This window comes from Pseudochaenichthys georgianus, unplaced genomic scaffold, assembly GCF_902827115.2.
Source record: "Pseudochaenichthys georgianus unplaced genomic scaffold, fPseGeo1.2 scaffold_762_arrow_ctg1, whole genome shotgun sequence".
In the NCBI taxonomy this organism is placed as follows: Eukaryota; Metazoa; Chordata; class Actinopteri; order Perciformes; family Channichthyidae; genus Pseudochaenichthys; species Pseudochaenichthys georgianus.
Window position 1 is genome coordinate 1 of NW_027263312.1, and position 27,844 is coordinate 27,844.

The following is a 27,844-nucleotide window of genomic DNA, read 5'->3' on the forward strand; positions in this document are numbered from 1 at the left end:
CGGGACTGCAAATTCGGTGGACCATCCCTTGGCCCTAATATATGGACGGCGCTGCTAAATCCCTATGGGAGAATTGGACGGCCGGGCACTATGTTGCTTCCCTCTGAACCTTTCTATCAGCCCTGGAAGCTGCCACTCAATCAACTTTGAGGTCACAAAATCGTCCATCTATTGTTCGTATCAACCTGAAACATCAACACAAACAGAGCCCATTAAGGAAAAAAACATACAATAACATGAAATAAGATTCAGTAGTCCAAACGTCTTTTCACTGTTTTAACATAACGGTTAGGCCTAACGTTAACGTTACCAAAGTTTTAGTCGGAGGTTAAACGGGTGCTGTGGAAAGCCTGGTGAGCTAGCTAGGTGAGGCCTGCTAGCATGCAGAGGCTAGCTGATTCACCACCGCGCTTTCCTCTCCATAACACTCACTTGTGTGATATTGCATTAAAAGCCAAATTGACAAGATAACTAACGTTGTCCTTCTAGCTACAATACATGACACATTTCTCGGGTCATTTCGAGTAACAACAACATAGTGTGTTTGCTACATAGCTAGCCAGCTAACGTGTTAGCTTGTTACTTTGATGCAATGTACACAATAGTGCTCCACGAACTTACATCTTAACAACAATATGACGCTTTATATAATAATATCAAGTCAACTACATGGTAAAACAATGTATATGTAATGTATGTAACAAACCTTGCTTTGAGTCTCCTCTCTTCACTTCAGTGGGACCGTCCGACCAAAACTGTCGTGTTGGAGCGGGAGAGTAGTGGGAGGTGCTTGGTTTCGCGGGTTGTGCAATGCGCATGCGCATGCCCGCACGTCAACCCAATGTGTTGGGTATTCCAAAACAAACCAACACAACTTCATAGAAATGGCAACCCAACAGCTAATAACTCCATACCCAACAGAAATAACCTAGCGAATTGGGTTCTCAGAATACCCATTTCCATCAAAATAACCCAATTAAATTAACCAACAGGCTCAACCTAGTGGTTGGGTTGACAAAACAACCCAACATTTTTAAGAGTGCAGGTGAAGCCAATAGGCAGGAACAGGGAGACGAAACAATGAGAGCACAGCAGCCAAAGGTTGCAGGCTACGCTGAAAGATTTAAAATATAAATCATATACTGGTTTGTTTAAGACCTTTATGTTTATCATATAATTCCATATTATGTTCTTTCATAGTTTTGATGTTTTGGGTATTAATCTACAATGTACAAAATAATCTAAATAAATAAAAACCTTCAAATGAGAAAGTGTGTCCAAACGTTTGAATGGTACTGTATGTGATCAAAGGTTTTCTAATGCTGCAGCAACTGTCATGGGGGGGCAGTGTGTGTGTGTGTGTGTGTGTGTGTGTGTGTGTGTGTGTGTGTGTGTGTGTGTGTGTGTGTGTGTGTGTGTGTGTGTGTGTGTGTGTGTGTGTGTGTGTGTGTGTGTGTGTGTGTGTGTGTGTGTGTGTGTGTGTGTGTGTGTGTGTGTGTGTGTGTGTGTGTGTGTGTGTGTGTGTGTGTGTGTGTGTGTGTGTGTCCGTCCACAGGACTGATGAAAACACTCATAAACACAAATGATGCATGGACTCATTTGGCATTGGTGACTGTTTTAGCATGAATTCAGTATCATTTTCCTTGGAATAGGACTCCTCCCAGGTAATGATTGCACAATGACCCACAGCATCTCTGTGCTCTATATCAGTGGTTCTCAAACTTTACAATCCATCACCAAATTCATGGCAAACCGATTTTAACATCATGCAATAACACTAGAACGACATTAGTTGCATTGAACTGATCTTTGTTACTTACAATTTAGTGAGAAACATGGGCTTGTGCTTCACTGAGGATCTTTGTCATTCTCTGTGACAGGGAGGCAAAATGCAGTTATTATTTGAAATATGTGTAACTCTGTTAATATAAAACCCACACTGCTCAAACTTCGTTACTTTTCCTAACATTGGTTTATTTATTTACTTTGGGGCATGGGGAATGAAGAGAAAATAATATATGAGCATATAAACCTATAACCGCCAGACGGGATTTTGATCCCTCATATAAACATCGCCTATAGATAATGCTATACTTTGCGGCCACACCCCTTTGCCAAGCAATGCTAATTATTTAGGTGTCCTTGGATAAGCAGGCGGTCATATAATTAACTAGAACTAGCTAGATCTGATGGATTAATTTGGACATATACGCGAGTGCAGTATACCCGTACACGCGAGAGAGAGAGAGAGAGAGAGAGAGAGAGAGAGAGAGAGAGAGAGAGAGAGAGAGAGAGAGAGAGAGAGAGAGAGAGAGAGAGAGAGAGAGAGAGAGAGAGAGAGAGATCAGGATCAGCTGCTGCTGACAGAGAACACGCTGCTCTACCGGATCACAGCTCCGCCGCTGTGACGGACCGGTGAGCAGAGCAAAACACACACTAAGAGTAAGACCTAACACACTAAGCTATTTTATCTACTCTGGAACTAGCTATATTAGTTATAAATATGTTTAATATTTACTGTCGGGCATTGGCGATTCTAGAGTTTGTGGGAGCCCTAGGCAAACATTCATTGGGGGCTCCTCGAACCAGCTTTTCATCACCACGCACAGCCGACAGCACCAACCCCCCGGAAGTGGAGCAAGGCAACGAAACTTAAGATAAGAAGCAGCATTTTACGGCGCGCTATGCATGGGGCCGCCTTGAGGGGGTTTCCCGACATGTCGCTGCAGTAAATTAACTGGTGTTTCATGTTGTCGCTGCAGTGGACCTTCTTAATCTATCTTATTTGGGAGCCCCCTTCTGGTCCGGGCCCCAAACAGTTGCCTGCCTTGCCTATTCCCAAGCGACGGCCCTGCTGTCGGGTCACTTATGGTGCATATAATTAACTAGAACTAGCTAGATCTGATGGATTAATATGGACATATACGCGAGTGCAGTATACCCGTACATGCGAGAGAGAGAGAGAGAGAGAGAGAGAGAGAGAGAGAGAGAGAGAGAGAGAGAGAGAGAGAGAGAGAGAGAGAGAGAGAGAGAGAGATCAGGATCAGCTGTTGCTGACAGAGAACACGCTGCTCTACCGGATCACAGCTCCGCCGCTGTGACGGACCGGTGAGCAGAGCAAAACACACACTAAGAGTAAGACCTAACACACTTAGCTATTTTATCTACTCTGGAACTAGCTATATTAGTTATAAATATGTTTATTATTTACTGTCGGGCATTGGCGATTCTAGAGTTTCACTGGGGGCTCCTCGAATCAGCTTTTCATCACCACGCACAGCCGACAGCACCAACCCCCCGGAAGTGGAGCAAGGCAACGAAACTTAAGATAAGAAGCAGCATTTTACGGCGCGCTATGCATGGGGCCGCCTTGAGGGGGTTTCCCGACATGTCGCTGCAGTAAATTAAAAGGTGTTTCATGTTGTCGCTGCAGTGGACCTTCTTAATCTACCTTATTTGGGGGCCCCCTTCTGGTCCGGGGCCCCAAGCAGTTGCCTGCCTTGCCTATTCGCAAGCGACGGCCCTGCTGTCGGGTCACTTATGGCGCATTTCCACTGCAGGACCTAGCCCGGCTTAGTACGGTATGGTTAGGCCTTGTTAGGCCAGGCTCACTTTATGCTGCGTTTCCATTACAGTTTAGTAGCTGGGGCAGTAACTATAGTCACGCAGTGTAGGCGGGGCGATCGGCTGTTCGGCGGGCGGAGCGACCCTGCGTAAAACTGCCGTGACATTATCTTCAATGCGAAACACTAAACCAATAACATCAGCCATTAGCTGTTAGCACTCAGAGCTCACAGCTCCTCATATCTGTTCAGAAACTAGACAGAAGTTAAACAAGTACAAACCACAGACTGTCTGTGTCATGGCAAATACAGTCGCTGGTTTATTTATGTCTGTAGGCCGTTGTTGTGAGTGTTGACGGAGCATATACAACGTTAGCTTAGCCTGATCGATCCGATCTCCATTCAGAAAACACGCACTTTAAAATGTTTTTCGCCTGCCGTCTTGTCTGCAGACCTTTATCAGTATGTTGTTACTTCGGCACCATTTTGAAACGTGTATTACAATTAAATCACGGTAAAATATGTTCATTTTGTTGTAGTTGTAGCCCCCTTGCTAGCGATTCTCTCTGACCATTCAGCAGTCGAGAGTGTTTACATCACTAGTTTAGCATATTCAGCCCGTGTGTTGGCCCGTTAAGAACCTCGATTTTGGAGGGCCAGAAAAAAGGTGAAAAAGTAGCCCTGAGCCGGAACTAGCCCTAGTGGAAAAGCAACAAAACACGGGCCGGGTTCCGCACGGCGCGCTTAAACCATGCTACGCGCTGCAGTGGAAAAGCACCATAATTACAGGTTCAGTGATCTGCATGAGCAACACACTCTCACTCCCTAAACGTCCAGGAGCGACGCTTGGTCAGGGTCCCGTGGCGTGCAGTTGGGACGCGCCGAGGCTCCTTCAGCTTCATAAACGGACGCAAAGAGCTTTCAACTGATTACAATGTATTCCCATCGGCGGCGGTATTTGACGCTAAAGCCCCCGTCACACTGTCCCGAAATTGACACCCGATGGACACACGATAAAGGAAATGTTCAAATTCGGCTGTGATCGTAGCAACATCGGGCCATTCGTGAGGGCATCTTAAGCCATCGTATGACCGCCGGTGGAGTTTCTCAGGCTCCGGCAGCAACTTCGTGAGGGGCAACTTCGTAAGGCACTCGTAAGGGAATTTTGTCAAGTCGTGTCATCTTCGTGTTATCATCGGTGCATTCACCCTCACTCTGATCGGGGCGAATGCCCGATGGCATCGATGATAACAAGATGCCCTCACGATGGCCTTACGAAGGGCAAAATGGACTCGAAATGAACCTTCGCAAGGTCCTTCGGCTATTTTTTGTCATGCCAAATATTTTGCCACCACTCACAAAGTTGCTGCCGAAGCCTGAGAGACTCCTCCGGAGATTATACGATGGCTTAAGATGCCCTCACGAAAGGCCCGATGTTGCTGCAATCAGAGCCGAATTTGAACATTTCCTTTATCCTGTGTCCATCGGGTTGTTTTATTGCACAACAAAACCATGTAAACATATTATGTAAATAACCCAATTTGTGTTCTGTGAAACTAAAAAGGATATAATATATTATTTTGAAGGATAGTTGACAGGAAGTTGTTGTTGCTATGGAAACAACATTACGAAGAAAACGTAATATTTAATACATATAAAGACGGATAAAGTAAAGAACAAAGTCTGAAAATATCAGTACAGTATCATAGTACTTTAACATAATTGTTTGTGTTACTTTCGTAGCAGTTGTATGTCTTAAATGTAATGTAAATGTTGCCTTCGTGTGTGGTTCGGGGCCATCTTCGTGCGAAATTCACAATTCAATATTCGTGTGTCCATCGGGTGTACATTTCGGGACAGTGTGACAGGGGCTTTAGGGAAGCACCTCATCGGTCCATGTCGGAGGCATTGAGATTGAGAACTAATCACAGGGTTTGTCAAACAAAGCACATGGTGTAGTCCCAAACGTTAGCTGAGGATTCTGGGTAGTGTTGTTTCTTCCGCTATCTTAAACTCCGAGAAAAATATTTCTTTCTCCGAATCGAAAGGGAAAAACGCAAAAGCATTGCACACAATTTAAACCAATCAATGTTGTGTAATTAACAAGGATAATCTAGTGTTTTTGAGTTGATGAGTAGTGCAGATATCACTGTAAAATCAATCAACAGTAAGAAGAATAGTTACTTCCGCGTGTAAAATCCTTGCCTTTATGTGCCTTTAAATGCCGCCGACATGGACTTGGCCAAAAACCGGCCCTTTATGTATTACATAACTATTTATTTTGTTCATGCTATTTTTCAGAACACTTTTAGCTAAATATACTTGTGTTAAAGTAGTGGGGACATGTCCCCAGCATAAAGGACATAGGCTTCCTATAGAACCAGCAGCAGGGGTTGCTTTCTGAAAACCACTTCACTTCACTAGGCCCACCCACCAAAAGCAGTCAGACGGCTCCATGTTCTTTATAAAGCAGCAGCAGTCTGCCTCCTGCACACAGCTGCTGATCACCCACCAGATCAGGTAAGAACACTCTCCTCTGGCAGCAGGAGCAGGACTCTGTGGAACATCCTGTCCTGTTTGTTGATTTATTTATCAGCTTTATATTATATGATTCATTTTTAGTTTATAGTCCATGTTTGGATTTAGGTTTATGTTTAGTCAACATGTCTCATTGTTCACTTGTTAAATTACAGTCACTCAAGTCTCGTCTTGCACCGTCTGTCATTGCACCTCCTGTTTTATTTTGAACTTACCTTTCCCTTGTTGATAGTTGCCACCCGTGTCCCCTTAACTCTTGCAGAAAGGCCTCGTATCTCTCGTGTCGGCAAGAAGCAGCCTTCCAAGCCAAGATCCAACCGTATGTAGCATTTTCCCTCAGCCAAGTTGACTTAGTTCTATGTTTTTGTAGTTTGCCTTTACTACGAATTGCCTCTTGGACTGATTGTTGTTGTACTTTGTTTGTTCTCGAAGTAAATACTTTTTTGATTTTGTCCTAAGTTGTGCATTTGAGTTCAAGCATGCGTCACGTTCCTAACACTCTAAAATCTAGCATTTTAAAACGCACCTACTTATTAACTCTTAATACAAAAATACACCTTTATGTAAAATGTTCAATGCAATGTATTACTTCAGGTCATATATATATTTTACATTACCCTCTGGTTTACTTCATGTTGCTTGGTGCTTGGAGTCATGTGACCCTCGGTGTATCGGTAAGAGTGAGGGCACTTGTTTGTGTTAATGTCAATATAATACATAACTCATATGTTTTGTATTGAAAAAACTCTGTATCGTTGCATATGGGTGTGAATAGTTGTTTTTTGCTATTTCGATATTTCCACCCACAAACAAGTACGTGATGTGGCACTTCACTCCATGCTGTCCATTGACATGCCTAAGCACCAACGCATTTATACATCCAGGCAAAGCATGTGTCAAAGTCATGGCCAAGGTGGATTCAAGCTATTTCAGAGATATATGATACACGAAACACAACATACACCGTTTACTATGATGCTATGTTTCTTCACCGTTTGTGTCATTCAAATGAAATCTGTTCCTGGCCCTGGAAAGGTTTTAATATAACATCCATCTCTTAATCTGGCTGATGGTGAACGGGAGAGCTGTGCAGAGTCTAACGTAACAATAGTCTCTCATTTTAAGGGTATGGATCAAGAGATGTTAAACAACACATCTTTTAAAGGGATATTTTGAAGTGGTCAGCCTTTGCAGGGTACTGCCTGTCAACTGAAATGAAAATGAAATCAGAATGTGACTGTTTTGTGCTCTGTGTGTCTGAACAGGTCTTGCACAGCCATCGGGGCGGCGGCAGTCATGGCTGATAGATCAACACGATCGTGCGACATTGAGATTGAGAATAAATGTGCTAACTACACATTTGTCAACCCAAGGTATCTGAAATCTTTCATCAAGTAAATAAGTTCTCCTTAAATATTCACTGATAATCAAAGTTGTTCTGCCCCCCCCCCCCCCATGAACAGGATGTACACTTTCAGTGGATTCTGTGCTACACCTTTTCCACCGACTGTTGCCCCTGGAGCCTCTGGGAATGCAGTGTTCACCAAGAGCCCATCCAAATATGCAGGATCTGTTGGCGTCGTTACCTACGATCTGAACAAGGATGAAAAACAAGCGGCTGAGAAAATAGCTGTCATGTTTTCTGTGCCCTGGGATTTCAACAAGTACAAAAACTGGTATGCAGTGGGAGTTTTTGATGTGTGCACAGAGTGTGATGAGGCTCTTTATAAACAGATGTACTATGACAAAGAAACCACGTTCAGGAGACAAACAGCGGATGGCTCCTGTCTCACTCATGAGGGGGTTCACATAACCATCAAGGCAACAATGTCAGATGCTTACCAACCTGTCATCAAGGTGCAAGTTACCCAAAAGTCAGCAGTGGCTCTCAATAATTAATCATCAGGGTTAAAGGAATCAGAGTTTTAATTTCCTCTCGTTGTCAACTCAGTAATTGCTTTGTACTCGGCTGCATTTTGGGTCGTCTGTGTTGCACAGATACACAAAGTCACATGACTTGAAAGCCTGCAAAGTCTTATACTATTCTCTTTATTTGTATCTCTACACCTTTGAACATGTACAACTACTTTTACCGGGGTTCAATTATATCACAACTTATTAAGTCTGACATTTGTGGGAAAATGCTTTGAAAATCTAAATAATTTCACTTTGTTATGATTCCCTTTTTAATAAAAAACATGATATAATAATAATAATAATAAGTTGTTTTTTTTCTTATCTGTTGTGCTCGATGATTAATAAAATTAAATAAATAAATATGTAAAATGTAAAAAGTGTTCTTTTTCTTCTGTCTGCTCCCTGTTATATACTTTTTTTTCCCACAAAATATTTGGAGTCCATTGGTCTGCATATGATGCACGTTAACCAACTTTTACACAAAGTTAGCTCAATCTTACTGACTGACACTTACAGTTCTCGTAGTGGCTCAGTGCTCACTTGAACACCGCTCAGCCACTTCTAAATGTTACTCTGCGCTTTAAACACCTACATTACCCTTACATTTAAATAATTACATTTAGAACAAAGTGTTTGTTTGGCTTACCGAGGAACATGTCACAAAGCTAAAGTCATTTCTGTTTCCTGTCTTATTTTGAAATGTATTTTCTCCTGTCTTGTTCTACTTCCTGTGTCTTTGTTTCCTGCTTGTGTTATTGCCAGGTTATTTTCAACTGCTACCCCGTGTTTTGTTTGCATGCCCTCCCCAGAGTGTCTTGTGTCTGTGATAAGTCCTGTGTGTGTCCCTTGTTCTGTGTTGGTTCATCATCTTTGTTCCCAGGGGAGGTCGCCCGCTCAGCCACTGGCCCTTTCCAGGCCGTCCGTGTCAGGTCCCCTCTTCAGCCACTGGCCCTTCCCAGGCCGTCCGTGTGAGGTCCCCCCTTCTGCTACTGGCCCTTCCCAGGCCGTCCGTATCAGGTCCCCCATTCAGCCACTGGCCCTTTCCAGGCCGTCCGTATCAGGTCCCCCCTTCTGCCACTGGCCCTTCCCAGGCCGTCCATGTCAGGTTCCCCCCTTCAGCCACTGGCCCTTTCCAGGCCGTCCGTGTCAGGTCCCCCCTTCTGCCACTAGATTAAATTCTGATAAAATGTGAAAAAAGTCTGATAAACATACATGTCAAAAGTCCATTATATGATATCATAAAGTATTTGAATAATTCAGAAAATAACAGGAAAGATTAATAAAACATTTCCCAAAAATATTAGATTAATATCTGATAATGTGTGAAAAAAGAGTTGAAATACATTTAAAACGTCCCTTAAAAATATCCTAAAATATTTGAATAATTCACAAAAATCCCCCAAAAGATATAAAAAAAATCCCCCAAAACTAGAGGTGAGTATATTATTTAAATAATATGGAATTGAAAGAAATTGAATAAAAGGAAACACACACACACACACAATTAGTATTTTAACTCACTGTGAATGTTATCAGAATCAGAATCCCTTTATTCATCCCACAGCCGGTAGAGTGTTACAGCAGAAAAGAGCCAGCTTAATATGTACATACATTAAATATCGTCTAGCTGACGATTTTTGTCCAAAGCGACTTCCAATAAGTGCAAAAACCATAAAGAATCAAACTCCAAACAACAAGGAAGAAGCAGATATATTCACTTCAAACAAGAACATACCATAGAAAGTGCTGTTGACTCAGATGCAAGGCCTGAATTAACTCAACTAAAGTGCTTTTTTTGTGATTAAACAATCAAATTCACTCCGAAAATGTGGTCTTAAAAAATAAAATAAAACAGACAATCTTTAACTGGAATTGTACTGGGGGTAGATTTGTAAGTTGGGTATGACTCCTATACTCCAACCCACAAGCTGAAATCCTAACAAATGGACTTGTGTCATCTCCCGTTAAACTCAAGCGAGGAACAAGGCGGTCGCCTTTCTCCTCTCCTATTCACGCCGGCCATTGAGCCACTAGTGATGGCAATCCGTCAACACGCCATTATAACGGGAATACATATAGGAGGTGTAGAACACAGAATAGCTTTGTACACGCATGATGTTATTTTGTTCTGCTCTGAGTGTGAAAATCACACATGGAAGGAACCATCAACCTGTGGACTTAAGTTATTATCATCTGGTGTGGTAGAGTTTAGCCACCAGAGGGGGCGCCATCTCAATACTCTCTTATAGATCAAACACAGCACGTGTCTGCTATGACAGTATATTTAGCTTTTTACTCTTTAATTACTGCAGCAACATTGCAAATGTCCCTGCTGTGGGACCAAGAATTATATTAATTAAATTATAATTAAAAAATAAATAGAACTGTATTTTTTTTCATTCATTGTTTACTTTTTAAATAAATATCAATATTAAATAAATTATTTATACAAATACAACACCATTGTATTTATTTACTTTTATATTATTTATTTGTATTGATTTAATTTTTATATTATTGTATTGATTGTATTAATTGTTTATTTCCTAATTCTAATAATATTATTTAAAATATATTTAATTATGTATTATTAGTTTATTCATCAGGGACAACAAACTATCATATCCTACCATATTTCAACAGTTTGCATCACCGTATTGTCACACACACACACACACACACACACACACACACACACACACACACACACACACACACACACACACACACACACACACACTGTATACATCACTTCAGGGGATATTACATTGACTTACATGCATTTCCTAGAGAACCATAACCTTAACCATAACCAACACATGCCTAACCCTAAACCTAACCAAGTCTTCACCCTAAAAAGTAATGATCCCCCTTATGGGGTCCTCCAATTTGTCCCCATAAGGGAGGCGAGTCCCCACACGTGACTATGTAAACGGATGTAGGTCCCCACAAGTATAGTAATGCTAGTACACACACACACCAAACGTAACATTAGTATTTTAACTCCAAATGAATAGTATCACCATCAACCTGTGGACCTTCTCAAGGGCTGAAAGGGATGACTTTCTACCTTGCTCTTGAAAGGATACGTGTTTTCCTTCAAACCAAACTAGCTGGAAAACCTTTTCCGACTTCCTGGAGCATACTGGTCTACATACAACATGATGGGAGGATGAAGACACTTGAATATTATTTGGGCTGTGTTTCTATTTTCTATTCTTCTTTCTTTTTTCTGTTTTGTTTGTTAAGTGTCATTTCTATGCATTAAAAATAATGCAGGACAAAAAGAAGAAACAAAAATAGGAACAAGAAAACAAACAAAAATAGAAACAAAAGAAGAATTGAAAAAATTACAAAAGCAATAATAATAAAAAGAAACAAAAGAAACAAAAACAACAGCAAGAAAATAAAGCAGTGTTAGTCTAACGTTGATCCAGTTGTTTCTGCAGCTCTCTGGTTGAGCAGCAGCTGTGGAGAATACAGTTAGTGACATCATGTGGACATGGAGAAAACCTATTTTCATACAATGTTACAATCTTTAATGACCTACATATTTATTTACCATTTCACACAGAGCTACCATCTGCATATTTTAAAAAAAGTGAAGTTTTAATTTAAATACAGCACTTCTACTGAGGCTACTCACCAGTGACGTCGAGCCAGCATATGCTATAATTACTCCCATCAGGTGTGCGTATGGCACACACATAAAACCCAGAGTCACTGGTCCTGAGTCTGGAGACATGAAGTGTGAGGCGTCCTGCTGGGAGGACGTCTTTGTCCCACTGGACTCGTCCTGCAAACTGTGGATCCTGAGACTCTGGGAGTTCATCACCTTTGTATAGATGAAACAGGACGTAGGGTCTGCTCTCAGTAGACATCTCACAGTAGATAGAAATGGATCTGAAGTTAGTGTCTGTTCTGGTGCTGAAGGTCCACTCCAGGGTGATGTTCTGGTTCTCCTCTGCCTGATAGGAAGTCTGAGCCACATTCACTACAAATGTTCCTGTGGAGGAGACACAGAGGGACTCTTTAAACTGCAGCTATGTTCCTGTGGAGGAGACACAGAGGGACTCTTTAAACTGCAGCTATGTTTCTGTGGAGGAGACACAGAGGGACTCTTTAAACTGCAGCTATGTTTCTGTGGAGGAGACAGAGGGACTCTTTAAACTGTAGCTATGTTCCTGTGGAGAAGACAGAGGGACTTTTTAAACTGTAGCTATGTTCCTGTGGAGGAGACATAGGGACTCTTTAAACTGCAGCTATGTTTCTATGGAGGAGACACAGAGGGACTCTTTAAACTGTAGCTATGTTCCTGTGGAGGAGACACAGAGGGACTCTTTAAACTGCAGCTATGTTCCTGTGGAGGAGACACAGAGGGACTCTTTAAACTGCAGCTATGTTCCTGTGGAGGAGACACAGAGGGACTCTGTAAACTGCAGCTATGCTTTAAAGAGTCAAACTGAAGCTAACAGTGTGTTCTTATTTATAACAAAGCTGCACGGCTGGGAAACAAGGCTACAGAAGAGTATTACTGTATTAGGGAAAATAAAGAAGAAAAGGACTATTTTACTTTTTTATTTAGCATGTTAACAAAAAGCCAACATGTTGAGTAAATTATCAATCTTTCAATTTGAGTGCCAGGCATTTGGGAACATGTATCAGAAAAAACAGTTAAAGGTGGGGTAGGTAAGTTTGAAAAACGAGCTCGAGATCGCTAGAATTTAAAAATACACAACCGGAGAAAATCTGCCACTTCCTTATAGAGCCCCTCCTCCAACACACACGAACGTGCACATGACCAATGACCATGACCCGATGGAAGGCTGACAGGCAGGTAGGCCAGGATTGGTTGTACTTTTTACAGTATTACAGCTTCTACAGATGAAATTTTGTTTGTTTGTTTTTTGTCAAAGCACTTAAGATATTCATTGCTATCGGGATGTTAAGAGCATTCCATGGAATATAACAAAAAGTGTATCTCGAGCCGGTTTCTGAAACTTACCTACCCCACCTTTAAGCGCTTTAAAAGTGTAATTATTGAGAATAAACATTGAACTTTTAAGAATAAATGACTTGTAACTGTAAGGGAATATTTCTGTCTTACTCCTAAGAGTCAAAGAATAATTCTTCCTTACTCCTAAGATATTTAACCTTATTCTGTGTGTTGACATTTACGACCATCCCTGCTTCTAATCTCCCGTAAGGAATGTGTTAATGCAGTCGTATGTTGATACTAGGTTTTATGGCCTGACCTGGCGGGCACAGGGGGGGTTTTACGACTGTGAGAATGCTGGCTTTCTAAGCTCCACAGATGTGAGATACATCTCCTGTGTCTGAAGATGTTTACGCCCATCCCCAATATGTGGATTTGACTCTCTGTAAACTATTAAAAGGTCTACCAAGATGCGAGGCTGATCAGAATTGACATGACAACCCACCCGTGCAGTCAGAACCTTTTGCTGCTGTGACTTGTGATATGAATTCTCCAGCCGTTGACTTGTAATAAACATCATTGTTTGACATCAAAGCTCCAACTCTCCTCGTGTCTCTCTGAGTCCTGACTCTCCATTGCTGCAGAAGTTTCCCTTACAGTAACAAACTACTTTGGTTCGAGAATATACTGAAAGTTCCAGTTCTTGACATTTTGATTTAAAAAAGCTAAATAAATCAGAATCCCCCTCCTCAGTTTTGACCCTCTTTTCTTGCACTAATAGTGTTCCACACCAAAAAGCTCTAAGATATTATTTTCAATAATATTCAATGTGTCTAAGTAGGAAATAAAGGAGTAAACTAACCAGAGACACAGGGGGTGAGGAAGAGGAGCAGCAGGATGAGGAAGATCATCTTCTCCCTGTGAGAGGACACACACACACACACATCAGAAAACATACAGTATATCTTTATCACACTGGAAACATGCCACGTTCCAGCATGCTTCAAAACCTCCACCATCATCCCGGTTCAAATTTGTCCGGTAAAATAAATTATGTTCGGACATTTGACCGGCGGGAAAAAATCCTAGCGGAAACCCTGATATACACATCTAAGTTGTTCGTACCCCACCACCTTTGTACATATAAAAACGCCACTGACAATTGTGTGTCACTGTGCTGAAGGAAAGTTGTGAACAGCCATCCAGGATAGTCTCTAAAGACTATACTACTGATCTAGAGGATCTAGTGTTGATGTCATGTGTCCACCATCCATCCATCCATCCATCCATCTTCTCCCGCTTATCCGTGGTCGGGTCGCGGGGGTAGCAGTTCCAGCAGAGAGCCCCAAACTTTCTTTTCCCTGGCGACATCAACCAGCTCTGACTGGGGGATCCCAAGGCGCTCCCAGGCCAGCGAAGAGATATAATCCCTCCACCTGGTCCTAGGTCTACCCCTTGGTCTCTTCCCAGCTGGACGTGCCTGGAACACCTCCCTAGGGAGGCGCCCAGGTGGCATCCTAACTAGGTGCCCGAACCACCTCAACTGGCTTCTTTCGACGCGAAGGAGGAGCGGCTCAACTCCGAGTCCCTCCCTGATGACCGAACTTCTCACCTTATCTCTAAGGGAGACACCAGCCACCCGGCGGAGGAAACCCATCTCGGCCGCTTGTATCCGCGATCTCGTTCTTTCGGTCATGACCCATCCTTCATGACCATAGGTGAGGGTAGGAACGAAAATGGCCCGGTAGACAGAGAGCTTTGCCTTCCGGCTCAGCTCCCTTTTCGTCACAACGGTGCGGTAAAGCGACTGCAATACCGCTCCCGCTGCTCCGATTCTCCGGCCCATCTCACGCTCCATTGATCCCTCACTCGAGAACAAGACCCCGAGATACTTGAACTCCTTCACTTGGGGTAAGGACTCATTCCCTACTTGGAGTGGACAGTCCATCGGTTTCCTGCTGAGAACCATGGCCTCAGATTTGGAGGTGCTGATCCTCATCCCAGCCGCTTCACACTCGGTTGCGAACCGATCCAGTGAGTGCTGAAGGTCGCAGACCGATGAAGCCATCAGAACCACATCATCTGCAAAAAGCAGTGGTGCAATCCTTAGTCCACCGAACTGCAGACCCCCCCCCCCACGACTACGCCTCGAAATCCGATCCATGTATATTACAAACAGGATTGGTGACAAAGCGCAGCCCTGGCGGAGGCCAACCCTCACCGGAAATGGGTCCGACTTACTGCCGAGGACCCGGACACAGCTCTCGCTTTGGGAGTACAGAGATTGGATGGCCCTGAGTAGAGACCCCCTCACCCCATACTCCCGCAGCACCTCCCACAGTAACTCCCTGGGAACCCGGTCATACGCCTTCTCCAAGTCTACAAAACACATGTAGACCGGATAAGCGTACTCCCAGGCCCCCTCCAGGATCCTTGCGAGAGTAAAAAGCTGATCCGTCGTTCCACGACCAGGACGGAATCCGCATTGTTCCTCCTCAATCTGAGGTTCGACAATCGGCCTGACCCTCCTTTCGAGTACCTTGGAGTAAACTTTCCCGGGGAGGCTGAGTAGTGTGATGCCTCTGTAATTGGCACACACCCTCTGATCCCCCTTTTTGAAAAGGGGGACCACCACCCCGGTCTGCCACTCCTTCGGTACCGTTTCCGACTTCCACGCAACGTTGATGAGACGTGTCAACCATGACAGTCCCTCAACACCTAGAGCCTTCAGCATTTCCGGGCGGATCTCATCCACCCCCGGGGCTTTGCCACTGTGGAGTTGTTTGACGACCTCAGTGACCTCCCCCCGGGAGATTGGCGTTGATCCCCCGTCATACTCCAGCTCTGCCTCTAACATAGAGGGCGGAGTTGTCGGGTTCAGGAGTTCCTCAAAGTGTTCCTTCCAACGTCCCAACACTCCATCAGTTGAGGTCAACAACGTCCCATCCTTACTGTACACAGCTTGGATGGTTCCCTGCTTCCCCCTCCTGAGGTGTCGGACAGTTTTCCAGAACAACTTTGGTGCCGCCCGAAAGTCCTTCTCCATGTCTTCTCCGAACTTCTCCCACACCCGCTGCTTTGCCTCGGCCACGGATGAGGCTGCTGCCCTTCGGGCCTGTCGGTACCTTGCAACTGCTTCGGGAGTCCCCCGGGATAACAAATCCCTGAAGGCCTCCTTCTTCAGTCGGACGGCTTCCCTAACCACCGGTGTCCACCAGGAGGTTCGAGGGTTACCGCCCCTTGAGGCACCTAAGACCTTGAGACCACAGCTCCCCACCGCGGCTTCGGCAATAGAGGCTTTGAACACCGACCACTCTGGTTCAATGTCCCCAACCTCCACAGGAATGCCCGAAAAGCTCTGCCGGAGGTGTGAGTTGAAGGCCTCCTGAACTTGGGCCTCCTCCAGACGTTCCCAGTTCACCCGAACTACACGTTTGGGCTTACCAGGTCTATCCAGAGGCTTCCCCCGCCACTCGACCCAACTCACCACCAGATGGTGATCAGTTGACAACTCCGCCCCTCTCTTTACCCGAGTGTCCAAAACATACGGCCTCAGGTCCGATGATACGATAACGAAATCGATCATGGACCTTCTGCCTAGGGTGCTCTGGTACCACGTACACTTATGAGCATCCTTATGTTCGAACATGGTGTTTGTTATGGCCAATCCATGACTAGCACAGAAGTCCAGTAACAAACCACCACTCCGGTTCAGATCAGGGGGGCCGTTCCTCCCAATCACGCCCCTCCAAGTGTCTCCATCATTGCCCACATGTGCGTTGAAGTCTCCCAGCAAGACTAAGGAGTCCCCTTCAGGAGCCCCATACAGGACTCTTTCCAGGGTCTCCAAGAAGGCCGAATACTCTGAACTGCTGTTGGGTGCATAAGCACACACAACAGTCAGAGTTTTCCCCCCCATAACCCGCAGGCGTAGGGAGGCGACCCTCTCGTCCACTGGGGTAAACTCCAACAACGAAGCACCTAACCGGGGACTTGTGAGTATCCCCACACCCGCCCGGCGCCTCACACCTTGAGCAACTCCAGAGAAGAATAGAGTCCAACCCCTATCCAGAAGTAAGGTTCCAGAGCCGACGCTGTGCGTAGAGGTGAGCCCGATGTGTCCACCATATCCTCTTAAAATACTCTGTCCCACATTATCAGTGTTAGAGCCAGTATTTTGATTTGATAAGAAAGGCCACCTAATTGTGACGTCTGTAGTCAACGCACTATAAAGGACTACAATTCCCACGGCACCTGTGCTAAAGCCACAGTGATGGGCAACCTGTTGAGAGACGCCGTCGAGGAACAGTTTTTAAGCGTGCTCAATCGTACTCGTAACCGTACATACAAACCATACAAGTACCATTTAAGTTGTGAAGATAAGCATTATCAAGAAAGAAAGAATACCTAAGTTGTGTTGTTTTATTTGAGTTTTGCCTATTTGTTTTGAATATTGTAAAGGCCTATTTTTCTTTGTTGCATGTGCAAAAGTTTGTTATTTATTTTGAGCAAATACATTGCAACTTCTTCTAAACCATCGGAGGCCAAGCAACACCTCAAACTGTGAGTGATTTAAAGGAAAGAAACGAGTTAGAACGGTCTGTTTAAGGCATCTAGTGGCTTGGTGGAAAAACAAGGAAGGAAGCCACGACAATCAGTATTGTGAAGAACATTTTGCTAACGCTTTTCTCACTCAAAAATGAAGAGCTGCTGGTGTGATCAGTCAAACGCGGAAACGGCTGAGTTGACCGCAGTGCATACTTCCCTTTGTTTAGGAACCGCAGCAAAACCAGATTAAACCGGGGGACATGGAAATAAATAAACCAAAAAAAGGGAAGCTGGTAATACGTTAGTCACAACATTAGGACAGTTCGTGTTTCTGGCAGAAACAGATGTCGTCCTTTCTGCTGTTGTTACACGGTCGGAGTGTCTCGGCCTTCACGCATGGCTCTGAATGATCTTTCCCTCACAAAGCACACATCCAAGTTTCTAGTTGTTTATCCACCAACATAAAATGTCACCCTTAATGCGTAAAGTCATTTTTGGCGTTTTAGCATTTCTAGTAATAACAAAGCGTTAATTAAATATGATTTTAATTTCTCTTTGTTTCTCATGTGATTCAGACACTAGGCAGAGCTCGTTTTCTTTCTTACATACAGAAAGGCACAGTTTGTGTTTGAACAACGTTTCTGAGTCAATATCTTTCCAACTCGTTCTCTTATCTTGGTTTAATGTGGTGCCTGTTCTCTATAGGACGTTCAACAGGAGCTTAACATGCAGCAGTAAGAGATATGTACTCAGTAAAGTAGAAACGTGTTCTTACCGACTGCAGATACCTCAGTGCTGACAGCTCTGTCTTCTAGATATCATGGTGAATATGTCCGATGAAGCTAGTTGGTGTTTCAACGAGGCTGTCTTGATGCAGAATCAGAGAAGGGGAGTTCCTGCTGTCGGTTTCTGTGTTCTGAGTATGTACACATCCCGTCCTGGTGTGAAGCATTCACTTTGCAGTATAGTAGGCGTAGTTCAGGCTGCAGGGGAGGAGAGAAATTCCTCAGACACACCCTGTAAAACAGTGGTTTAAATAACGTTCAACACATATCGTTAAAGAAGAAGAAGAAGGATCAATGACCTGACAGCCAAATGATGAAACTCAGTGACTGAAATACATAAATATAACACTTTGCAGATGTTACATGGGGGATGTATGGAGTCTCTTTTACTGATGTGTGACTGTTAGATGTCATGTTTCTATGTCATTGGTCTCAGAAGTGTCTGTCTGCTGGAGTCCCTTATTAAAAAGTCTGATTAGTGGACTGTGTCACAATCACACCTAATAGTCCGCTTCTCTGGTGCGCACCAGATGACAGTTTGCTACATTATTTCCTTTTTCAGAAGATGTTATAATGATAGACGTCCTGCAGTCAGGAGGGCGTTTCACCGACGACAGTAAAGCAAAATCTCCCAGACATTTTAATGATTTGTACAGAATCAGAGAAGGGAGTGTTTCTGCTGTCGGTTTCCTGTGCTCTGAGCAGGAAACAGGAAAGTACGGTTTGGAAAGGATATCAACATCCACTCAGTCTAATATGTGCTGATAACACCATTTGATTCACAGTTTGATTTGAAGCGCCCTTACTCTAGGAACAAAGTTTCTATGTGGATGCAAGATTTGGCAACGTTGGATTTGCATCCCCCTGTTATTTCAGCCAAGATGAGTGTTTCATGAAATATTGCATCCACCTAGTAACGTTGTTCCTTGGCAGCACTACACTCATCAGGATGGGAAACCAGTATAAATATAACCACAAAGAGCTGATGTTGACACATGCTCAGTCTTTCCTTCTGCTCTTGTGATAAAGGTCAGGTCAGCTGGAACACAGCTTCTTTCTCCCTTGCAAAGTGTTACACTCTGTGAGAAGTCATATTGTCCTGATTGTATTTTTAAAAGTCTTCACTGACACTGATGCCCCTTTCACACCAGCGCCTTTTCAGCTCCGGCTCGGAGCTAGAGCGTGAAAAGCGCCAGGTTTTCCTGTTCACACTGCAGCGGCGCCGGCTCTTAGCTCCGGAATCGGGTTCATTTCCAGCTCCAAAAAATTGTCGGTCCAGAGGCAAGAGCTTTGGAGCAAAGAGGCGACGTCGCTTACGTCTCTCTTACGTCGAGGCGTGCAGGAAACTAAACCCACCTCCCATGGGTCGACTGTTATGCCTGCCTACAAGCAGTAGTGCCTATAAACACACTTTATAAAGTCAGGCAACACTAACCAGGCTTCGTGTGATTCTGTTTATTTGTACCTTACTTTGACCATCCGTTCACTGTTATCGATCATTGTGGAGAGAGGCAGACGTGTTGTTTTGTATTATTGCAGCTATCGGATGCAAGTAGTCAGTTTAGCTTCGGTTGCTATGCCAACATCACCCGTTTTATACCAGAGAAACTTTCATAACAGCGTTGTGATACCAAACAGTGTCAATTTAGACTGACACACATTCAATTAGGCTAAGGGGAACTGGGGATATGCATCAGCTGCTTGTGTGAGTCGGACAGTGAATACTTTAGAGCGGCCGCTGCAGTGTGAGCTAACCGGGAGCTAACGGGAGAATACACTCCGTGGAAGAGCAGCCAGCACTGCAGTGGTCGGTAAATGCTGCAGAAACACATTAATAAACAATGAACCACGGCACTCTGGAGCAAAGTATAAGGTTGGAGAAGTCGTTATTCAATTTATTCTGGCTTCGTGTGATTAAAAGCAACACGATCATCGACCCGATGCAGTTGTTGTTGTTGTGAGCTGCCGTTGGGGAGCAAATCAGCGATGTAAACGGTGACGTCATGACGCAGTAGGGGCAGCTCTGGGGCGCCAGTGGGCGGTGTGCACAGAGCGGGAGCTGAAAAGGGAAACCGGAGCTGAACCAGAAAAGCGCCCGCTCGGAGCTAGAAACTGAAAAGCGCTGGTGTGAAAGCCGCATGAGAGCAGTGCACTTGAGCCAGAAAGGAGAGCCATAAGCTGCAAAAACTGTGTTTGTATGGGAATTCGTAACAGCTAAACAAACAACTAAAATTCATTTCAACATAGAGAAGTTATAGTAAACATAAAACTGCTATATTGATACCTTAGACCAGGGGTGTCAAACTAAATTTCATCTCGGGCCACATTATCATCATGGTTGCACTCAAAGGGCCAGTTTTATATATAAGACTATATAAAAATACATATATAAATATTTATTATATATAAAATAATGTATTATATATTACATTATCGTTATTAACGCGTTAACTTGACAGTCCTATATTACATTATTGCCTCTGCATTGGATTATTATCGGATAGGGTAATAACTTAATAATTAACTACGTCTGAAAGCAGAAGCGTAGGGCAAATAATTGCAAGTCTCTTCAGGGAGAATGTCACAAAATGATTTAAAAAGTTAAAAAAGAAAAGAAAAAAAAGTTATATTTTGAAGAAAAAGTCAGATTCTGAAAAAAGGAAAATTTGAGATGCATTGTGGGACATGTAGTTTATGGGCAACGTGCTTCTGTAAATCTCCATGTAACCGTATAACAAACATATTATATTCTTTGCAAGCTCTTGTGGGGCTGCATGAAATGAAGTCACGGGCCGGATTTGGCCCCCGGGCCTTGAGTTCGACACCCCTGCCTTAGACTGTATACTACACTACTCGTTTCCTTTGTGGTTAGATGGTAATGAGAGAACTGAATTCAAATCACGAGAAGAGGTCAACAAAACAACAAGAGAGACGGACCCTATTGAATAATATTAACATGTATTCAGCTGCCTATCTTCTGTGATCTTTTATATTTAAAAAATGATCCCACATAAAGTAGAGGTACTTGTACATTTCAACTGCTTTTAAAAAGGGAAATAATGTAATGTCTTTCCTCTACATTTATTAACAGCTTTAGCTATTCTTTTTAACAAAATGCTTCTCTAAAAATTAAACTAGTGCTCTAACTCTGTAAGTCAGAAAAAAGTCAAAGATTTAAATAATTTACAAAAAGTAAATCAGCCCTTTGTCTCCAACAGTAAAATTCTTCTTGATAGAAATGTCACATATAAATATCATTACACATAAAATATCTTCTCTGTGTATTTTATATATTGTATCTTTTAACTTTATGATTGCATTGGATTTATATTGTAGATATGTAAATATATGCTTATATTGTTAATGTGTATATACAGTATATATAAGCTTTATTTTTGTCATGTATTCGTCATGTGCAATGTCTTTTTTTACATCATGCTGTAACGAGAACGTTTCCAAATGTGCTATTAATAAAGTAAATCGTAAGATTCAATTTGTTATTGTGAGATTTGACAACATGAGGTTGTTTGTCTTCAATGGCTTCCTTCCTTGTTTTTCCACCAAGCCACTAGATGCCTTAAACAGACCGTTCTAACTCGTTTATTTCCTTTAAATCACTCACAGTTTTAAGTGTTGCTTGGCCTCCGATGGTTTAGAAGATGTTGCGATGTGTTTGCTCAAAATAAATAACAAACTTTTGCACATGCAACAAAGAAAAATAGGCCTTTACAATATTCAAAACAAATAGGCAAAACTCAAATAAAACAACACAACTTAGGTATTCTTTCTTTCTTGATAATGCTTATCTTCACAACTTAAATGGTACTTGTATGGTTTGTATGTACGGTTACGAGTACAAGCTCACAGGTTTATTTCTCGTTGCATCTAGGGTCTACCCCCTGAAACCCCGCTGCGTTATTTTATCTACACAAACTCTGGGTTTCGCATGTTGGCTCATTTTGTTGTTGGGATCCATTGGAATAAAATGTGTAGCGGCCAAAATCCTATAGAAGTAAAACAGCCACCGAGACACTAGTGTGCGGATCTTACGCAGGGCAATGACCATCCAAGTCCAGACAAGAACCTCCATTTGTGCATTTTATTCCAATAATATAGTACAATGAACAGGTTTCCTATACCTCTTTTCCTTAAGCCGTTCCTATGGCTTTCCTTTGTGTGGCTTGAAACACCCTGTATATCTCCAAACAGTGGATCGCTCACAATATCCACCTGTCTTTCAATGAAGTTAACAATATCCATGAATGTAGCTCTCCGGCCCTGCCTTTTCTGTAAGTCACAGGCCAGGGTTCTCCATTTGTTACTATATTTGTAGGGCAACTTTTTTATGATGGCTAGCATATTGCTAGGCATGTTCAACTCACACATGTATTCAAACTCTTCCATGACGTTGCAGCATCCTCTCAGAAAGAGACCGTAAGCTTGCAGAGCTCGCACATCTTCTGCTCTTATTGGCTGCCATGAAAGAGCCTTTTCCATGTAAGCTGAAACTATTTTCTGTGCATTACCAAAATGCTCCTGTAGCAAAGCCTTTGCTTTGGCATATCCTCTGTCATGGGCCATATGCCGACAGCTTCTGACAAGCTCCAAAGGCTGCCCCCTGGTGTACTGTTCGAGAAAATACAGGCAGTCTTTAGGGTTGTGAGTCTTCTCCTCAATGCTGTGCTCAAAAGCTCTTATGAATGCTTGATATTGAAACGGAGAGCCATCAAAAATCTGAATTTCACTTTTAGGCAGAAAAGAAAGACTGTTGTCGAACCAACATGGATGTTATGGCATTTTGTCTTTCTAAGACATTCATTAAAGGATTCTGAGCACTGCTGCTTGGTGCCAGTGCTGCTGGGTGATTGCTTTGGTGCTGCAACTGTGGATGTGATTGTGTTGAACTTTGATGTATATTGGCCTCTAAGCTTCTTGTGGCTTTATGTTGCAGATGTCCATATTCTACTTCATGTTCTCTGTGCGAAAACTGTGCATCAGACTGGCCACTTGTAGGTCTGTTTGTGTCAGGCACAAATGTTTTTGCTCCAGCACTGAGTGTGGCTTCCTTTTGTCCCCTTTCCAAATAAGAATGCATGCCATTGGGACTCACAGATGAGTTACTTGCAGCACGAGACCTTCCAAAGCGTCTTAGCACATTCATTTTAGCCCTTGATGCGGCTATTTCCACTTCCATTTCCAATTGCTCGCTCCGTTTCCTGAGCTCTTCCTTCTTTTTCCTGAGCTCTTCCTCTTGTTCATCCAATGCATGCTTGTCTTTTAGTAACATTTGTCGTGCCATGAGAGCGGCCATGTCAGCCTCAGCTTTGATGCATGATGATGTCGTTGAAACACTGGACCTGGTTCCAGCAGAGCTCCGCTTGCAAAACCCAATGCTTCCTATGTTTGAAACACTGTCGCTTGATTTTATTTCATCTTGTGCTTCGGAAGTTTCAACATTTTTCCCAGAGTGTTTTGAAACATGAGACATACTTTGCTGGTGTTCATCAGATATCTCAATTGAGGGAACATGTGCGATGGTGCTGCTCGGTTGTCTCCCAGTTTCAGAAAGCCATTGCTTGACATCATCGATGAATCCATTATTGTATTTCAGTGTCTTGGCAAACCAGACATTTTGCTTTTCCTGTTCGTCTGCAGGAAGAAGAGGAATTACAGATTTGTGTAACAGGATGGTTTCTTTAACCAGTTGAATTAAATGCTCAAGTTGAGTTTGTATTTGTGAGGCGTTGTCATCCCTTTGCATGAGATCCTTCATTGTTTTAATCACACTTTTCATTTTGTGAACCTTTGATTGACGTTCCTTTTGAAGCTTTTCCATCTTATTTGCCAAAGCCTTGGCAGTGAGTATCGACTCTCTCTTTTGTTCATCCATTTTTGCCACATTGACATCTGAATTTGATCAACTTATTGACATATCCTTTTAATGTTTTAATGAATGAACAACAAATGCTCCAATCCACACAACCTCTAGCGGCACAAACCAACACACGCAAGCAACAAGTCCATCCCCAATGGACACGCAGCAGTAACTTATTCACACTGTGTTCTAACAAACATTTACACAGCATGAATGAAGAAGTTACATACCGCTCGCTCCTGATGCTGTGTGGATTGTCCGTCAGTCTTTCTTTATCTTCCCGGTGTTCCGGTTTAACTGGTTCCCCGATCAACTGGTTGACAGATGTGGAGGCGTGGCCTTCGACTGAAATACACATTTCGATCGCTTCTTCTGTCGTTTACATACATCTTTTGGTATATTTAGCTGGATAGGAACACTTTGATGCACATTCAGTACCAGTGTGTGAGGTTGTGGTTACGATGGCGATATCCGGACACGAACAGCGAGGACTACAAAAAGAAAAACGAGTTGACTGGGGATGTCTGTTCAAAACATTGCGAGCTCCAATAAATCATTTAAACCAGCTATTGTTGCCCGAATTATCACTGAATATCGTTCCTAATGTGATACCAAGTCCATCTGAGACATGTGTACACCTTCAGACAGCCTCCCAGTGAAGCGTACGTTGTTTACTCAGTGTTTGAAAGCAGCGTGGAGAAGTTTTCAGCTGTGTATAGATTCGCCCAGGGAAAATGGATTTTTCTATAGTATTCTATAGATTTTTTTGCTAAGGGTCTATAGATTCGCCCAGGGAAAATGGGATCCGCCCAGATTAAACTGTGTTACATCTTCTGTGGCTATCTACCAGCGATCATGTTTAATATGAAAGACACACACATACATCCCTTATAAAAACGGCATTCTGCAGCACTCATCCAGATCACATGTGACTGTTAACTCGTTTTGCAAAGATAGCAGCAGAAATGTTATTGCTGCATGTGCAGGGATATTTAGACTTTAAAATGCTGATGGGTCATTAATCTTGGTCTCGGCAAACAATATTAAGAATCCTCTATTCAAACTACATAATATTCAGTGTCCATCGACATGAAAATAACAAAAAAGTTTATGCTGGACTCAAACCCGAGTCCCAACAGCAAAAGTCATTCCAGCCCTGCACTTTATGAGTGCGCCACGGATCAACACGATACAGTACCTCTCAGAGAATCATAAATAAAATAACAGTGTTCACTCACGTCAATTACATTACATGACATTGCATTTACCTGACACGTTTATCTAAAGCGACTTACAATAAGTGCATAAGACCAAGAAGATACAAACTTGAAGAAAACAGAATCAAATAAGTACATCAGGTTTCATAGAGCCAAAACATTTAAAGTGCTACTCATGGCTTTAGATAAGCCATTCCTTTATTAGTATATAAGTGCTTTGTTAATAATTCTAACGTCAATAAATCCTTTACAAACTATTCTTGTTGTCAGTCTTACATTTGTATCATATATCGTTATTAATATGATGTCGAGTCCCATTTGATACCAGTTTATTCTTGTATAAACTAGGATATCTGATCTCGGTGGGTCTTAATGAGGCTTGATACAGACCTCAGTCAGTAGTATACTATATTGTAATATGTATATTATATGGCTTAAAGTGTACATACATTTGCTCACATTATAAATGATGGTCGGGTTGCATTTTTCTGGAACTTTTTAACAAGGTTAATATAAAAATATTGTAGTGTGGTGGTTCGATACGTCGTGTTGAATTATACTGCATTCAGGTAAACTTCATACTGATGATTAATATGAATGCCACCTGCACATAGGTTTATTTTAGAGCCAGTGTGGGCTGATGGTCATAGAACAAGAGATATTATAAAATAAAATACACAAAACTAAAGAGGAAATAAAGAAGTGAGATGCTTACAGTATGAGTTACTGTAACTGCACAACTTTGATCGGTAGTGGGTTTTCTCCTCTGTTTATTCAGACCGTTGTTATGATTTTAGTAAAGAAATCTGCATTGTTTAGTATGTTTAATTATTCGATGCTGCCATCGCTCCGCTTTTGTCATTGAGTATTTTACAACGAGTGAAACAGCACCCCTCTGGATGTTATGGTGAAACGCGGTATTGCACCCACTTAGATTGGTCCATTTCAGAATAATATGTTTTATAATGATTGATGTGTTATCAAAGCTGGTAAAGGTGCAGCTAGTTAGAATAATAATAATAATAATAATAATAATAATAATAATAATAATAATAATAATAAATTACATTCATAAAGCCCTTTTCCTGGTGCTCAAACCGCTTACAAGCAAGTAAAACAAAATAACAACAAAAGTAGAAAGTGCTAAGCTAGGAGGAATAAGAGCAAGGGGTTAGTTGATTAGGAGTTGAAGGCAAGAGTGAAAAGGTGAGTTTTGAGGGATTGTTTGAATGATGTGAGAGTGTTGGCGGATCTGACGTGGCTGGGGAGGGAGTTACAGAGTGTGGGGGAGGCTGCTGCGAAGGCCCTGTCACCCCAGGTCCGGAGCTTTGTCCTGATGGGCTGCATGCTGAATGGCTTTGTAGACTGCAGGGTAGCTTGTGAATTTACTCCAGGTGGAACTAAAGTCTGATTTAACACTTGATTATATTTCACAGCATTCATCCACATCTGTAAAATAACTAAAAGGTATTAAATACATGTAGTGGAGTAAAAAGTACACAATTTACCTCTGAATTGTAGTGGAGTAGAAGTACAAAGTAGCATAATTGGAAATACTCAAGTAAAATACAAGTACCTCAAAATTGTACTTCCCACATCTGGGCCACAGGAAAACACTCTGTATTTAGAATGACGCGCAGCTGTCAGTTAGCTCGTCCCTGTTTCTGATTGGTTAGATGTTGCTAACCCCGCCCATTTCCTGTATCCGAGCTGAGAAACTCTAGGTTGATTCACCGAGATCCCACACTGTACCCTGTACATTATGTTGTATGTCATCCTTATTGTTGTTCTGTTGTTTTTATGTTACATGTGTAACTAATGTCCTGCAGGTCACCCTTGAAAAAGAGATCTTTTGATCTTAAGGGGCTTCACCTGGTTAAATAAAGGCTACAAACAAACAATAAAGTAGAAACATGTGTTCTTACCTTTCAACATGTGAGACTGCAGAGAGAGGGCTTTCTTCTGGATGTCATGTCTTACTATGTCCGGCCCAGTCCGGGAAAGACAGGAGGAGTATTCATGAAATTCAGCTCGAGTTACAGTGCAGCTGATACAAGGCTCATAATGGGAGGAGCAGAGGAAGGAGACAACTCCCTTGATGGGAAGCATGCAGTCTCACTGGGAGAACACCTACGCACACCCCCTGTGAACAGGGACGTGCACAGACATTTGTAGGGGCTATCGCTCTGAAATGGAAAAAGGGCCTCCCCCCCGATAAAAAACACAAGACCTTTTGAAAATTGTAACTTGTTTTTAATGTAAAAGAAACAAAACGATTATTACATCAACTAGATTGAACAGTAATTCACATCTCATAACAAAATAAGATAAGGCGACCACTTGCATTCGGTGGCTTGATTTTAAAAAAGAAAACCAGGGTCATTTTTGGTTTTGCGGTCCATATCTCATTAACATATCTAATGTTAGCAACTATTAAAGACAACATGGGGACAATTCTGTTTTAA

The 27,844-nt window shown here is 42.6% G+C and overlaps 1 protein-coding gene across 3 annotated transcripts; it reads right to left on the reverse strand.

Moving 5' to 3' along the window:
• Positions 1-8,009: 8,009 nt before the first annotated feature.
• LOC139433628 (butyrophilin-like protein 3) lies at positions 8,010-27,388 on the reverse strand. 3 transcript variants are annotated; one of them, XM_071202714.1, is made up of 5 exons: positions 27,305-27,367; positions 18,278-18,519; positions 13,817-13,872; positions 11,665-12,024; positions 8,010-9,196 (listed from the first exon to the last, which is right to left on the reverse strand). In XM_071202714.1, exons 3-5 carry the CDS (start codon positions 13,863-13,865, stop codon positions 9,165-9,167), a joined length of 441 nt encoding a protein of 146 aa, XP_071058815.1. In that variant the 5' UTR covers positions 13,866-13,872; positions 18,278-18,519; positions 27,305-27,367; the 3' UTR covers positions 8,010-9,164. The 3 variants fall into 3 exon arrangements, 1 of the variants encoding a protein (XP_071058815.1); XR_011643033.1 differs by lacking the exon at positions 8,010-9,196 and adding an exon at positions 10,555-11,486; XR_011643032.1 differs by lacking the exon at positions 8,010-9,196 and having other exon boundaries at positions 10,555-12,024; positions 18,278-18,485; positions 27,305-27,388.
• Positions 27,389-27,844: the final 456 nt, after the last annotated feature.